We start from the raw sequence: 14,252 nt of genomic DNA, 5'->3' as shown, positions 1-14,252 counted from the left end.
TCTATACAAAAGCGGTAGAAACTACTCAATAAATTACCGACTTATTGACTACACTTCCGACAGACGGTAATCGACCCCTCGGCAGTCGGTAAATTAAGGAATAGTTTGCGTCGCTTTTATATAGATGGCGTAGTGGCTGATGGCTTGGGGTAGTAGGGACCCATTGCAACGGTGATGCTACTTGCATATCGACATTATGGCATCCGGGGTGTCAGGGACCCCGAAGCACCAGTGACACTCTTTGTATACCGACATTATGGCATCCGAGGTGTCAAGGACCACGAAGCTAAAATCTGCGACCCATAGACTTTCTATAAACTATTACATCGGATGCAGGGTGAGTCACTATATAATATAGGAAAGGTTCACCCATTAAATTAGTGTTTTTTATATGAAAGTTAGTGCCAGTGTCCTCTTGTTTCGGAAAAATCGATCGGTAAATTATCGAGTAGTTTCAGTCATTTTTGTATAGATGGTACCAGGATCGAATTTGAAGTATATTTGATTTATTGCGGTCTTTTTAAAATATATATTCGTGAAATAATTATTTTAATAACTTTTTGACTGATTTTGACTAATTTTTAAAAATAACTGATAACCACTGGCAATTAAGCTGATTGACGTCTCTAAATAAAAAATCTGACAAATCAATCTCACCGTCAATCTCTTCAAAATTCATTGTAAAAAAGAAGAGCAAAAAATAAAACGATGGAAGTAAATTCAAGGGCGAGGGAAATTGCTGAAAAATCAATCGGACACAGTCAATTGTTTTCCTAATTTTTCTTACAAAAATACCTCTTTATTGTAAATGGATCGTCGACAAGATAGTTACACGGAAAGACAGTCATCCATCCACAGAGAAGCGTTGTGGGGATCCCGACGATCTCAACGGCGAGGAAATTTTCATCGTAGTTTTTTTTTTTTTTTTTAATTAACACTCATCATGCTTGGCATCGTTTTATGCGTATATTCATTATATACCTTTTTTCGTGTTGGCAGCAATTTGCGAATAATTTGATTAGACACTTAGACAGTGATAGTGAAGTCTTTAGGTGATTTCGAGAGCGAGTTAGAAGGAAAACCCGTCCTCTTCCTGTGGAGTTTCAGCTTCATGTCGATGTCGCATTCGGCCTCGCTGGTCTCGTGCGCATCCGTGAAACCTGTCGGTGGTTTCAGCTCCAACGTAGACAGCTCGCTGCCCCAGTCCTCCTCTCTCCTTGCCATCCTGGACGATCCGGGTTCCTCCAGCAGGCACAACGACTCCACGGATTTTCTCGGGCTCGGCTGTTTTGTCAGCCTGTCGCAGGAACCAGGCCTCGACGGCCTGTTTGGCGATGCTCCCCTCGAATACGAATGTATCCCGGATTCGGACAGCTTCATCACGGGACGCAGGATCCCCGGCACGCGACCGTCCATCCCAATGTCGGACGTTGCTCCTTGATTCCTGTAAATTTAGTATAAGACATTTAGTATCTCATCCAGGTATCGATTTCAATTTTCTTGCTGTCTCTACTTTGAGAAATTTCGAATGAATATATATATATATAGGGTTGGGATGGTGAATCTATGATTCCCTTTTAAAATGCAACGTTGCTTATCATTTTCATTTCTCGTTATAAGAATACACAAAGGTTCTCCATTCTTGATACAAAGTTAATAGGAAAAATAGGGCACGAAGCTGAAGCTTATTTCCAAGATGTTTGCGAGATTCTAAAGAGCATAAAGGAACTTCATTCCCTGTTGAATTGTCTTGAAAATAAGCTGTTGGCCGCATCAAAGTGGAGGAAAGTTGGTTGAATTGTAAAAGCAATCGATCATCGAACGCTTCAGACGTTTTATTGTAACCGTACCTTTGCTTCTCGAGCCTCGGGAAGGTCTTCCTCTCAGAAATTGGTGACGGCTCGGTTGATGTACTTGATTCGTGCGTGTGGTACAGCACATCTGCAAGGTGCACGCGAGACGTTGATGCGAGAAAGGTGAGTCGTTAGTGGCGACTGGATGCTGTTTAAAGCTGTTGGCGGCGTCGACACAGAAAATCGAATACTAACTTACTATGATGAACCGGCCTCGGGACAAGGGCTAGTCGTTGCTCCCTCTGGCCGATCGAGTTTGGCCCTGGCGATCGGGTCATTATGGACGCTGGCCCGGAGTCGTCCAGATGATTCGAGGACTCGGTGCGACTACTGGTACCGACCTCCGTGTCGCTGTCTGAACCCAAGGTGTCGTACTCTTCGGATTCCGATTTGAAGGACTTTGACTTGCGACGTGCTCGCCCACGGACCTTCGTGTATTGGTCCATGTCGCACTGCAACGTGTCTAAATTAGCGTGGAAGATGTTCACGATAATGGCGAGCCATTAGACTGTTATTAGATATCGATTCGAGCAATTCTCGATGTTGCATCGTTACTATCTATCCTCTGTTTTCAAATTAAACGATCAAACGAAGAAAGATATTGCGAATATTCGAAGGAAATTAATATAAAAAGAAAATGAATTTTATCTAGCGCATCTTTTAAATAAAGCTGTTTTATGTCTAGGTCGATCGTTTAATTTCGAAGTATTCGGAAGTCAGTATACGCGATCGAAAACTGATTTCCCGTCAAAGTTCGTTCAGCTCGTAACAAGTTTTCCTGCCACAGAGGAAAAGACATTCACTTGCAAGGGGAGTCTCGAGTAAGATCAAACTCCAGTATGATGCATCTACCCGAGATATCGAACATATCCGAGCTTTGATCTTCCCAACGAATCTACGTGTATACAAGCGATATATCATCCGCTTGATCTTCCCACGTTCAGATTCTCGATAGAGATACATTTATTCTGACCAATGCGTGAAAGACGTTCGTTTCGATCGATTAAATTACATCGTATAAGTAACTCGGGAATGATATCGTTCAAAGAGTCGCCATCCCGTTGAACACCCCCAACCCTTGCGTTTTCAACCACGAAAACTATATACGAGAGTAGATCAAACATAAATGAGACTTCATGGAATTACGTAATATTCTGTTAACGTTATTAATATTAACATATAATATAGTAATATAATATTAGTAGTGTAAATAAATAAATAAATAAATAAAATAAACATAAGGTTAGTTAATAAATTTATCGATCGAATAAAAATTCTCTACAAATTGTCTCATTTATAATTGACCGATCCCCGTGTAAGACTATCGTACACTGGTCGCTATTTTAATCGTACCTGATTTCCTTGCAGCATCGTTTCGCTGCGTTCGTAGTAGAATGCCTGTCGCATCGGGTTCGCCGACAGGTTTTCCTGCTCGGGCAGATTGAAGGTGGCGTACGGATAAATGTCTTCGGAATATTCGGGAATTCTTTCCAGCGCGCTCACCTCGCGACAGGGTGACTGTTGGCCGGGTTTCCTCACGGTCGCGTAGTATTGTTCCCTTTGCTCCATGTTGTGTTTGTTCTCCAGGGCGGCCTGCGTTTGCGAATTCGGATCGTTCGCTCGACCAGATCGTTCCGGGTCTGGAATCATTAGGCGTTTAACAATGAATGAAGTTAACAAAACCGTAGCGCTCAATCAAGAGACAATTCAGGACGTTCTCAAGACTCGTCACAGCGATAGATTGCGGTTTGGGTAAATGGGTACCAGCTTCGAGCGTACTTTTAACGAACAAAGGATCTGTTCCATCGATTAAACTTCAGGACCAAGGAAACTGGACATCGATTTATTGCTTGAAAGAAGAATGAGTTTTCCTGGTTATCTTGATTTAACGCTCGTGCCGAGAAAGCTGCGACAGCTTTCCGAATAGCTGTTCGCGGTGGCCATAAATACATATTTGCTAGCCGCCGGTACGTCAAACAAGAACACGCTCGACCCGTGTGAACGTCAACAATGGGAAGTATAATTGCACCAACGCCGAAACCTCGACCTTTTTAATTAATCGATTCGCTACGAACGGGTACAATCGAGAGTTGGAATGTTTACCCTACAGCGGTAAGCGATCGCTGGAATAAAAACGCACGCAGCCTGGAACGGGAAAGGAAGACGAGGCGGGAATAGAAGGGGCGTACGCGAATCGGAGAGGAAAATCAGGAATCAATTTTCGCCCGTTAACAGGCGATATCTCGCTTCCTCTTCAACCTACTCTCACGATGGCGATAGTAATTGGAGTACAATCCTGCGACGTTTAGCTACTCAATAACGACGAGTGGCACGAGTGCGGCGCCAGCACGCCCTTCTGGCTTAATGCAAATTGCCGCTACCGTTGAAATCCTATCCACACGCTTCGAATGCCGATTCCTCCTGTTCGATCGACCCTCTCTATACTGCTGCTGTTTCGTACGTGGCTGATCGTCTGTGAACGCGACTCCAGTCTCCGAGATCGATCTTCTAATCGACGAACTTTCAACGATTTACCATTGTCAAGCTCGACGGAGCGATTCATGGTTACTGGCGTTCCAAATTTAGGGCTTAAGTGTCTAGAATGACGAGTATTCGATAACATTACAGCTAACTTCACGAGGATTTACAAGGAGTTTCATTTGGGCGTTAAAACATAAAATTCGAAACGTATCGCGTTAGAAGGGCTTCGTTGTTACAACGTTAACAGGGTGAGTGTTAATCACGAAGCGAGTAAAACGAAACCGTGTATCGGAATGAATCTCATGTACGACAGGGGAGGCAACGAGTTTCACGAATATCGAATTTAACGCTTCATAGAGATCGAACGTTACGATATTCTGTCACGATGCTTTTTGTTTTCCACACACGGGAATCATGTAGGTTTGCGTAACTGAGATCGTTAATTGCACATCGATTGAATGTTCCTTTGTTTGACATCGACACGTGAAACGCGTTTGCGCGCGTGTCGTTTGAACCCGACAAAATACCTGTAGAATCTCTGATTTTAATTATATGCCCGGTTATTTAAATACACATACAGGGCTGACGAGAAATGCAGAGAAATGGATTCGGATTTTCGATCATCATCGACCAAGTACGATCAACGAATTCTTTCAATTGTCACGCTTCAAAACACGCGTGTTAAACGTCAATGCAGAACATATTCTGCCGTTGATTATGTTCTACATCTAATTACACAGGGATATGTGAAACTCGGTGTGCTGGAAATATATGTCCATCGATATGTTGATTCATGGATAACGCACGAAATGAAAAATGAATTATATTATTTACATTTATATTAAAACTTACGAGTTTTCAGGCAAAAGCAGACACCAGCCACCGCCAGGAACACAGCGAGCAACGAGATCACGCTAGGAGCCAGCACGTGAGCGTCGAAGAACAGCGAGCTTTCCTCGATTTCCGGCGGATGTTCGTCGGGCATCCGATTACTACCGTTCGGCGACAGAGTGCTGAACAGGTACTCAGCTTGCGTTGAACCGGCGTTATTGTAAGCCGTCACACGGAGCTCGTATTTGGTACCAGCTTCTAGGTCCACGATTGGGAACCTTGATTGCGGTTGCACGTTGTTCGACACTGTGAAAGAATTCACTTGCCACTGAATTCCTTTGTCGCGATATACTGTCGGATGACACGCGTTTCCGTGAATCATACTACTTTCTAAACGAAAAACTCTAATACGGGTCATAGCGATAGTAAGTCTGTGCAAAAGTCAGTTGACTTTAGATTTTCAAATCTTAAGTCACGGCCTTATTCATCGTCGCAGGATTCACGGAGACGTCACTCGGCATCCCCACCCCTTTAACCAGTACGATTTAAATAAGGGCTAAAACCTCGAATACGAGCTTTTTGACCTCAGTCTGTTCTCTAATCGTGTCTACGAATAAACGTTCTTTCTACTCGAAACGTGTTCTTCCTTGGCATCCAATAATACACAGGTGCAATCTGGAGTTACATCCTTTATCAAAAATTAAAAAAAATAAATAAATGATCTTACCCAACAACCAATCCCCGGGAAGTCTTCTATACTCAACGACGAAGTACAGTAATGGACAGCCACCATCTTGCCAGGATGTCAATTCCAACGTGACGAATGTTTGGTTTACTTTGATCAACTGATGCTTCGTAGGAGGGATAGGTTTCGTCCCGTTCGTCTTCGCGGTCTCGATTTTGCTCGCACTTCCGCTACCGATTCTATTAAACGCCGCCAGGGTGAACTGATACCTTGTGCCGCATTGCAAACCCTCCAGGAGATGAGTACTCGCTTTCCGATCGAGCATCACCTCCTCCCATTCGGAGAATTCTCGCCGATAAGCGAGTAAGAATCCCTTTATGGGCGCGCCTCCATTGTCGCCCTGTTTCCACTGCAGCTGAACAGCATCGGTTGTGGTGCCTGTGGTCAGCAAAGTCGGTGGCGTCGGCGGTACTACGCAAAGTTTATCAATTAGAATGGCCGAGCTGATCGCTCCGAAACGTTTGCCGGATTGATTAATCGCGTGAACGCAGAACAGGAGAAGAGGTCTCTGGGTGTCTCTCTCGAGGCTAATGAAACCTAATAAATCGCACGTGAAATGTTGTTAATACGAAGAAAGTTTAGAGCAAGGCCAACCTTTTCAGCAGGCGGGTCAAATTTCAGAAATAACATTTCCTGCCGTGCCACGCACCTAATTTTTGTTTGTTAATTAAAGTAAACAAGCAAGCGTCCTACAGCTTCGATCACATCGTCGCTTATGATGTAATATTCTTTTGGTGATATGTACAATAAAGTTAACATTTATGTTGATTTGAACATGCAGCCCGCGGCCCTCGTGTTGGCCACCCCTGCTTTAGAAATTATAATTTTATGTATTTTCACAAGACCGTATCGTTTCTTCCGACTGTACCGAGTCTAGATAAATATTGAAATTCATTTTTCGATTCACATCTGACCTTATGCATTTAGACGACACTGAAATTGTATCGTGGTCTGTGCGCTCGTGACGTTCCGGTAACGAAATATACCCGGTAAATGTATTTCAGAGCCACGTTCCTTTACGTACGTTCGAATTATTCCACGAGGTAGAGGATAACGGGACGGGCATCGGGACGGAAAATAGTTGAGCGGAACTTTTAACGAACCCCACGGGTGACAAGCTTTTTCCGTCGAGCTGACCCATTCCGTTGCCATTCTCGCGATAATATGCACGACTCGACGAAAGTTTCCACGATAACGGACCGCGTCGATACCGAGGCTTTTTTTTTTTCATGCTGCGGCAGAAAAATGTAGGTCGTTGACCTGATTAGTTTCGCGACACACACACCGACCCTTCGTCATCGTCTTTCCCGGTCTAATGTTACGCGCAGTGAACCTTTTGCGGCCGTGAAACGCGACCACGGTACTCGTCTGTCGAAAGAGGTGTCTCGTATTGAACGACAAAGGAAACTGCAAAAGGGAAAAAAAGAAGCGATCTTGGAAATCTAACGGAACAGCTTTCGCAAAAGTTTGCTGTCACACTGATGATAAATCGAGGTATAACAATTTTTTATATTCTTGCGAAAGTATCGTGAAAGCGTTTCTACTTTCTTATTTTGACGGGTACCTTGTACTTGCAGCGTGTACACGATTTCGTCCGAGCCAAGAGGATTCTTCACGTGGCAGGAATAGTTGCCCTCGTGAGTCCTCTGCACGTTCCTCAGCGTCAGCGAATTGTCCGGCCCGATGTCGGATCTGTCGTGAAAAATCCACAATCAGGAACCATCAACAGAGCAAACTATTTCTTCTTTTTCTTCTTCTTTTTTCCCTCTCTCGTCGGCACTTACTTTTGTTGCAGTTTCACGTCCCCTCGACGCCATTCCACCGTTGGACGTGGATTACCAACGGCGAGACAAGCCATATTGACGTCCACCCTCCACGGTACCACGAGCGGCACACCGAACGATATTATGGCTGCTCGAACTAATTAAAAGTCTCGGTTATATTAGCTCTTTGTTAAACTTCCAGCAACTATGATCCGTGTTTGAGTTCTGTTTCGAAAGTTCCCTCGTCGGTTCCTCTCGCTCTCTTTTTCCCGCCCGACTCCTCGAGCAATTTTTAACAGGCAATTCCTCGGTGCCGATTCCATGGAATAATTTTAATTGCCAGCGATACTCGCGAATGGAAATGCAAGCGCAAACGGAACCGACGATTAAAATGCATAATTCGAAGCTGGTTGCTGTATTAGTACAATCTTACGAGGACGTCGCTTCGAACAACTTCTTGACGTTCGAACTTTCTCGAGCTCGAACGCGAAGAATCGTAAAAGACGGATCGATTAAATATACCATGCATACCGAATGATGCACCGAGTGTTCTATTCGTTGGAAACACATTTTTCGTGCAAACTTACTATGCCAAAAAATTGAAGTACAGCGTAGAGAGGAAAAGTTGATACGTGGAATGGCATAGGGGTAGAAAGGGTGGTATGGTTCAGAGAAGTTCTTAGATTTAGATTTTTGGTAATACTATTGGTCTGCACTATTGCTTTAAAGTCCAATCACTTTATCCTATCCAATATGAACATACGTTCGCTTTGATCAATAAATCTGATCGCTTTGACTGATAACGAAGATAGAGGATACCTAACGAATACCAAAAAGAATATTCAAAGGAAAGTCTTAAAATAGTGATCGTTCTTTTTCTCCAAGTACAAATTTCACAAATTTTTCATCAAACTTTCGCACGGTTTGTTAGATCAATTTTTCTTTTTACGCTTGGTACCAATCGCGCACGAATCGAGCGACGAAGGTTGAACTTCTATCGATCCCATTGGGGAAAAAACTAAGGGACAGGAGGGTTTTCCGGTGGACAAAAGTTTCGTAAACGCGATGCAACTTACCGGTATTGCTCAGTTGAAGTTTGATGACCGGAGTGCTAGGTCCTTGCCCTACTTTGGTCGAGGCCGTAACCCAGGCCTCGTAGGACTCGCGCAGTTTCAGGCCGGTCGCTTCGTGGTGCAGGTTCTGCGCAGGCAGCGAGCTTTTAGTGATCTTCACCTCCTGGCCCTGGTCCAACACGCGGATATAAACGGTGTACTTTGTGAGGATGCCGTTCGGTCGACGTGGTGGTAGCCAGGATATCACCACAGCGTCCTCGTTGCTGGTCACAGCCTTCACACGTTCCGGCGCGTCCGGAACTGCGAGAAAAAGAACCACCGTCACCCTGGTCCCCTCCCGGAAACTGGAGGAAAAACATGACAGCACCAGCCGGAAAGGATGCCCTCGCCGATATAATCGATCGAAGGATTAGAGGAGAGCTGTTCTTCCAGCCTCTGAGCAATTGTGGTAACGTCTTTCTGAGTGGTTCTCTATTGTTCTCGAATTTTGGGAAAATCGAGGCTGGATTCTAATATACAGGGTATAAAAAATACCCTGAAGACCTCTACACCGCTGGATAAAAGTCGAAGCGAAAAGTTCTGTAGCATTTTTGTAGAAATGTGGCTAAACTACTGATCCCATCGAAAAATGCTACAGAACTTTTCACTTCGGTTTTTCGTGATCTATCTAGTGGTGTAGAGGTTTTCCGGGTATTTTTTAACACCCTGTAAAAGGAGAGGAAATATTGTCGGGGAAATATTGCAATGGTTATGCGAGAGGGTTGAATTTCGTTGAAATTTTCAACACTACGAATTATTTCTTCAAAGAGCAAGCAAATAATCCGCGAGATTGCAGCGTTGACAAATTATCGGTATTAACAACCGCGTGTTTTCTTTGTGATACACGAAATTTTGATTACGTTGCGAAAACGAAACGAACCCGGCGCGTTATTATGAATATCGCGATAATGGTACAATTAGCCGCGACCCGTTTCGCGAAATTTCGGCGGACTCGACTATCGTGCGACGTCGGATACGAGCTGGGTGCAGCTGCATTTAATGGAAAACCAGCCCCGTCACCGTCGAGTTTCCCCGGAGGTAGAGCACGAAACGAGAGAGCTTCGAGCCCGCTGGTATATCGTTACTTCAAAGGCGCGTTGAAGTTTCTGTCATTGACTCTTTTAGTCCCGTTCTACTGGTTAAACAGCTACGGCCGATTCTCGGGAATTCAGGCTGGAAGTGGCCTTCTCTAGTTTTAGTATAAAACGGTTCCGTGGCCCGCTTCTGCATACGAGCCAACGAAAGCTCTTTGACGAAGAGAATGCAAATACGGTGTTAATAGCAGCTCTTCGATTCCTGCAGTATATTGAAACTGTGTAAAGACCTACGGATTACTTTCGATTGTTATTTAGTCGAACACGATACTAGCAATGGAAAATGTACTAAATAAAGCTCTTTGATACTTTTAAATGGTGTATAATTTTCTTTTTAACCAGTCACCTGTGTTTGACGACTACAATATCCGTAATGGAAAAACGGTAGTATTTGTGTCATGACGACTATATCCATCATGAGTAAAATTTAGTTACCATTTGCTATTTAAATTGTAATTTTATCGAAAACTAAAATATATTCGTAAGTTTCAATATGTTTAGAATCTTTGGAGGTAAAAACGAAATAAAACAAACAAATAAAAAGTATAAATAATTTGAGATGGATTCATGCATCTCCGTATGCACTAGCTGGAACTGCTTATCAGTTTATATAACCAATTTATACATGTGCACTTTGTTATAAAAAAAAGATTAGGAAAGAACCGCGGTATTGGTGTTCGACGTGCAAAGTGCCACTATGCGTAGTTCCTTGCTTTGGTGAATACCACTCGACAGCAGCAATTTGAATTTTTAACTTTTATAGATATTTGATTTTTCCTAAGTTTTTCGTTTATTACGTATGTATGTAGTATATTATTAGTAAAAAAATTGTTCATTTTATCAAATAAAGCAGTCTTTTTGATCCAATATTTTAACAGCGTCACTTACTCTGTGTTTGCCGACTATACCCGTAATCGCTTGATTCCCACGACACGCATAGGTGCGCGTTTTGAAAAGAGGTCACCACAGCTGATTGGTTAAATAAAAAACCAAAAGCGATTTTATGGAAGAGTCTTCTTAAATGATGTTTCACTTGCACTTTACAGAAGAACAGCTCGTTCTCTAAATCCTTCGAAGTTGTTCCATGCAAATAATTTTATTATTCCCCTTATAACGTACCTGGCCTTACCGCCTATTAATATTTCACTAAGGTACACAGCCAAACTTGGTGAAAATTTACGTCTGTGATTCCCAGCGCCCCTATCCATGCGCCAAAACTACAAGCTACAAGAGAATCTCGGGAGCATATTGACCTATCGAAACATCAACAGCACAGCTAGCATTAAAGCACCGGACTATATAGAGTGACCAGCGGTCCCATCGGAACGTATCCCCGTGAAAGCCAGCAAATTTACTTCTCTGTTTCCGTGTGCATACGCTTCTATGTCTGTCGCAGACGGAAACTACAACAACATCGTCCGTTTACCAGTTTCTTCGGTGGTGCAGGATACCGGGCTGCTGGTGACACCCTCGCCAGCTCTGGTGTACGCGAGCACCTGTACCGTGTAATTGGTGTACGGGCTGAGCCCATGCAGCACGGTGCTTAGTGCATGGCTGATTTTCGTCTCCCTGCCCTCGTGCTGTTCCAGAACGGCGCTGGCTGCCTCGTACAGCAACTTGTAGCCCTGCACGACCCCGTGAACTTTGTCGGAAGGCGGTGGTTTCCAGGTCACCTGGATGTTCTGGCCGGTTAACGCGGCACAGGCTACGTTCTGCGGCGGAGCGCTTGGAACTGCGTCAAAATTGTATCGCCAGTTTGTTAGGAAGCACCTTCTTGCGAAAATAATCCTGATATTCTGCGTTTACGAATTACGAAATGAAAATATTCCACGTATTACAATATTTGAGCCAGACGTCGCGAGGTACATCGAACCTTTGAAATTGTCAACGTTTGAAAAATACTAAATTAATATTAGAAATTGTTTCTGTCACTTTGAGGAAGAAGCGCGAAGTAATCCGTAGAAATCTTTCTTGAAATAGCAAGGAAAACATCGCGCGAGAAAGTATCTTTCACGAAGCATCGAGTCGAGCGCGATGAACTTAATCGCTTTAAATGGGATTTCGCGTTTTTATCCTGGCAGAGATGGTTCGTCGGGGCGAACTCAACAAGTTAGAACAACAGGTCATTCGAGTGAAAAAAAAAAAAAAAAAAAACGAGAAAGAGAGAGAGAGTCGTAAGTTAATGAGCCTCGCCTTACGAGTCGTACGGTATATGCAAATTTTTCCGCATCCTTCCGTGTTATTACGGTTTTCCCGGTGTAAACTGCCGCCACGGAAATTAATTTCACCGTTTCGCGGCATTGTAGCTGGTCTCATCAGCGCCGGAGGACGTGTAACGCCGCGCTATATATTAATCCAGAAACTGCCGGCCTCCAATTATCTTTTATTACAGCTTGTTGAAGTAGAAAATGTATGACGGTCCATTTAAAAAAGGATCCTGAATTTTCGACTCTGACCCCTATTACACCGAACCCTTCGTGCTGCGTAAGAAGCTTTCGCGGGGCTCAAAATGACAGAAACATTTTAATTTATTAGAGTGGTGCACGGGAAAGAAGAGAATGAAGACATTATGTTGTAATAAAGTAACTCTAAATGTTCCTTTAAGAAGTCTTCGTAACATACTATCTTTCATACTGATACCTGTATGAAAGTTATACATTTAATAAGGTATGCAACCTTCTCAAATAAATTAGCAGTGTTTGAAATTACGTAAAGTGAATTTGATTGTCGTGCACAGAATATCATGTAACTGATAGTACAAGTTTAAAAGAAACGATTCTCCAGCAGGGAATAATGAAAAAATATGAAATTTTAATGAAACATATTCTGAAAATTTGTTTGATACGCGCGCTTAGTAATTAATGAATTTTATTTGTTATAAATAACGTTTTCAACAATTTTTCAAGCAGAATCGCGTACTCGTAGCCATCGAAAATAATAAATATGAAATCTCAATACCTTGTAACGCGATTCGTTAAATAGAACTCTAATTAAACGTACATACGCCCACCGCACCAATGTTTCAACATCGATTCCCTTGAAAAGGAAACACCACGAGCAAATGTTATTCCACGTTTTTCCACTTATTTTCGTACCTAGAATTATTATATTACCAGCATATATTCCCAGATACACGATATCCTCTACTATCTGTGGTTTTTAATTACGGTTTCGAACCGTATAAAGCCTGATACGATTTCATGAGAGGAAAGTATCATAAAATAGCACTTATGGTACATCAATTCGAAGCTTAAAGATTGATAAATAGAAAGAAAAGTAAATGTTATAAGACGTTACTCACCATCTTCGAGCGTCTGCACCATCACCGGGTCAGATCCTGGTCCGTCTCCTTTATTATTGAACGCCTTCACTACGATGCTGTACTGGGTGTACTTCCGGAGGCTGGTTAGCCTATAATCGTACGAACCATCCCCGTTCCCGGTGATTCCCACTCTGGTGATGTTCACCGATTGATCATTCCCTCTGAAATAAAGCCACGTTCGATGTTTCTCGAGGCGGAAAGATAAAGCGCGAGAAGGAACGCGCGGAACTCGACGATAGTTAAAGCCTTCCCGTGGAAACTGGAGCGAAAAATGGTCTTCTGATTCCTTGAACTTCTCTCGATACCGCTATCGCGTCGATATGAAACTTCCCGATTCCCATTGACGAAAAAAGGAAATATTCTTCCCGGAAGCTCACGGTGGCTGAACCGGTGCATTTCAAGCGTCCCCGGTAACGAACCCGACGAGATTCTTCCGCGAATTAAAGACAAGAATCCAGAGAATTCCAACCAGACCTCCAAGTATTCGTTCGTCTCGCGTTGCACGAAAACTTGGCGATTAATCTAATTTAAATAACTCGAAAAATGATTGCTTTTCGGGTAATTACGGGCTGGACTTTAATCGACGAACGAAAGTTTAGAGGGTAATTTTTATCCTATCTTGAAATTCCAAAATTATCGTCGCAGTTGAAAATTCGAAACGGTAAACATCTGTTCGGGAAGAAAACGATTATCCAAGGAACGGAAACGTTCGATGGCCGATCGGCGAGGCTCATTGTCGAGAATCGCAGCGATAATCGGCGAAGATCCGAGAGCCTCGACGAGCTTCAACGTTGAATTCTACGATCACGAAGTGTGCTGGAAACTATTCTAAACAGCCGTAAGCGGATAACGATACCCGAGATTGGCGTAGCTGATGGTGTATCCGAGGAGTTCGCCATTCCAGAGGGATCGATCTGGTGGTTGCCAGGTGACCTTCACTTGCTGTGGTCCTAGGGCTTCGGCGATAACATGTCTCGGTGGTCCACTGGGAATTTCACCGTCGGTTTGAGCCTGTTGTTGTTCGAAACCAGGACCGAGAGCAACAGAAGAA

The 14,252-nt window shown here is 43.4% G+C and overlaps 1 protein-coding gene across 4 annotated transcripts in view; it reads right to left on the bottom strand.

Moving 5' to 3' along the window:
• Positions 1–766: 766 nt before the first annotated feature.
• LOC143305227 (cell adhesion molecule Dscam2) overlaps positions 767–14,252 on the bottom strand; it is a 38,293-nt gene continuing 24,807 nt past the window's right edge. For all 4 annotated transcript variants that reach the window (XM_076692633.1, XM_076692632.1, XM_076692635.1 and 1 more), the window contains 12 exons: positions 14,058–14,212; positions 13,181–13,362; positions 11,306–11,611; positions 8,750–9,046; positions 7,695–7,830; positions 7,475–7,602; positions 5,893–6,321; positions 5,187–5,471; positions 3,207–3,493; positions 2,053–2,305; positions 1,851–1,941; positions 767–1,444 (listed from right to left, as the gene is read on the bottom strand). In XM_076692633.1, coding sequence (XP_076548748.1) covers positions 1,027–1,444; positions 1,851–1,941; positions 2,053–2,305; positions 3,207–3,493; positions 5,187–5,471; positions 5,893–6,321; positions 7,475–7,602; positions 7,695–7,830; positions 8,750–9,046; positions 11,306–11,611; positions 13,181–13,362; positions 14,058–14,212 — 2,967 coding nt within the window. In that variant the 3' untranslated portion in view covers positions 767–1,026. The remainder of the gene's footprint in view (positions 1,445–1,850; positions 1,942–2,052; positions 2,306–3,206; positions 3,494–5,186; positions 5,472–5,892; positions 6,322–7,474; positions 7,603–7,694; positions 7,831–8,749; positions 9,047–11,305; positions 11,612–13,180; positions 13,363–14,057; positions 14,213–14,252) is intronic.

This window comes from Osmia lignaria, chromosome 15 (assembly GCF_051020975.1).
Source record: "Osmia lignaria lignaria isolate PbOS001 chromosome 15, iyOsmLign1, whole genome shotgun sequence".
Taxonomy (NCBI): Eukaryota; Metazoa; Arthropoda; class Insecta; order Hymenoptera; family Megachilidae; genus Osmia; species Osmia lignaria.
This window is presented reverse-complemented; position numbering and strand designations above follow the sequence as displayed.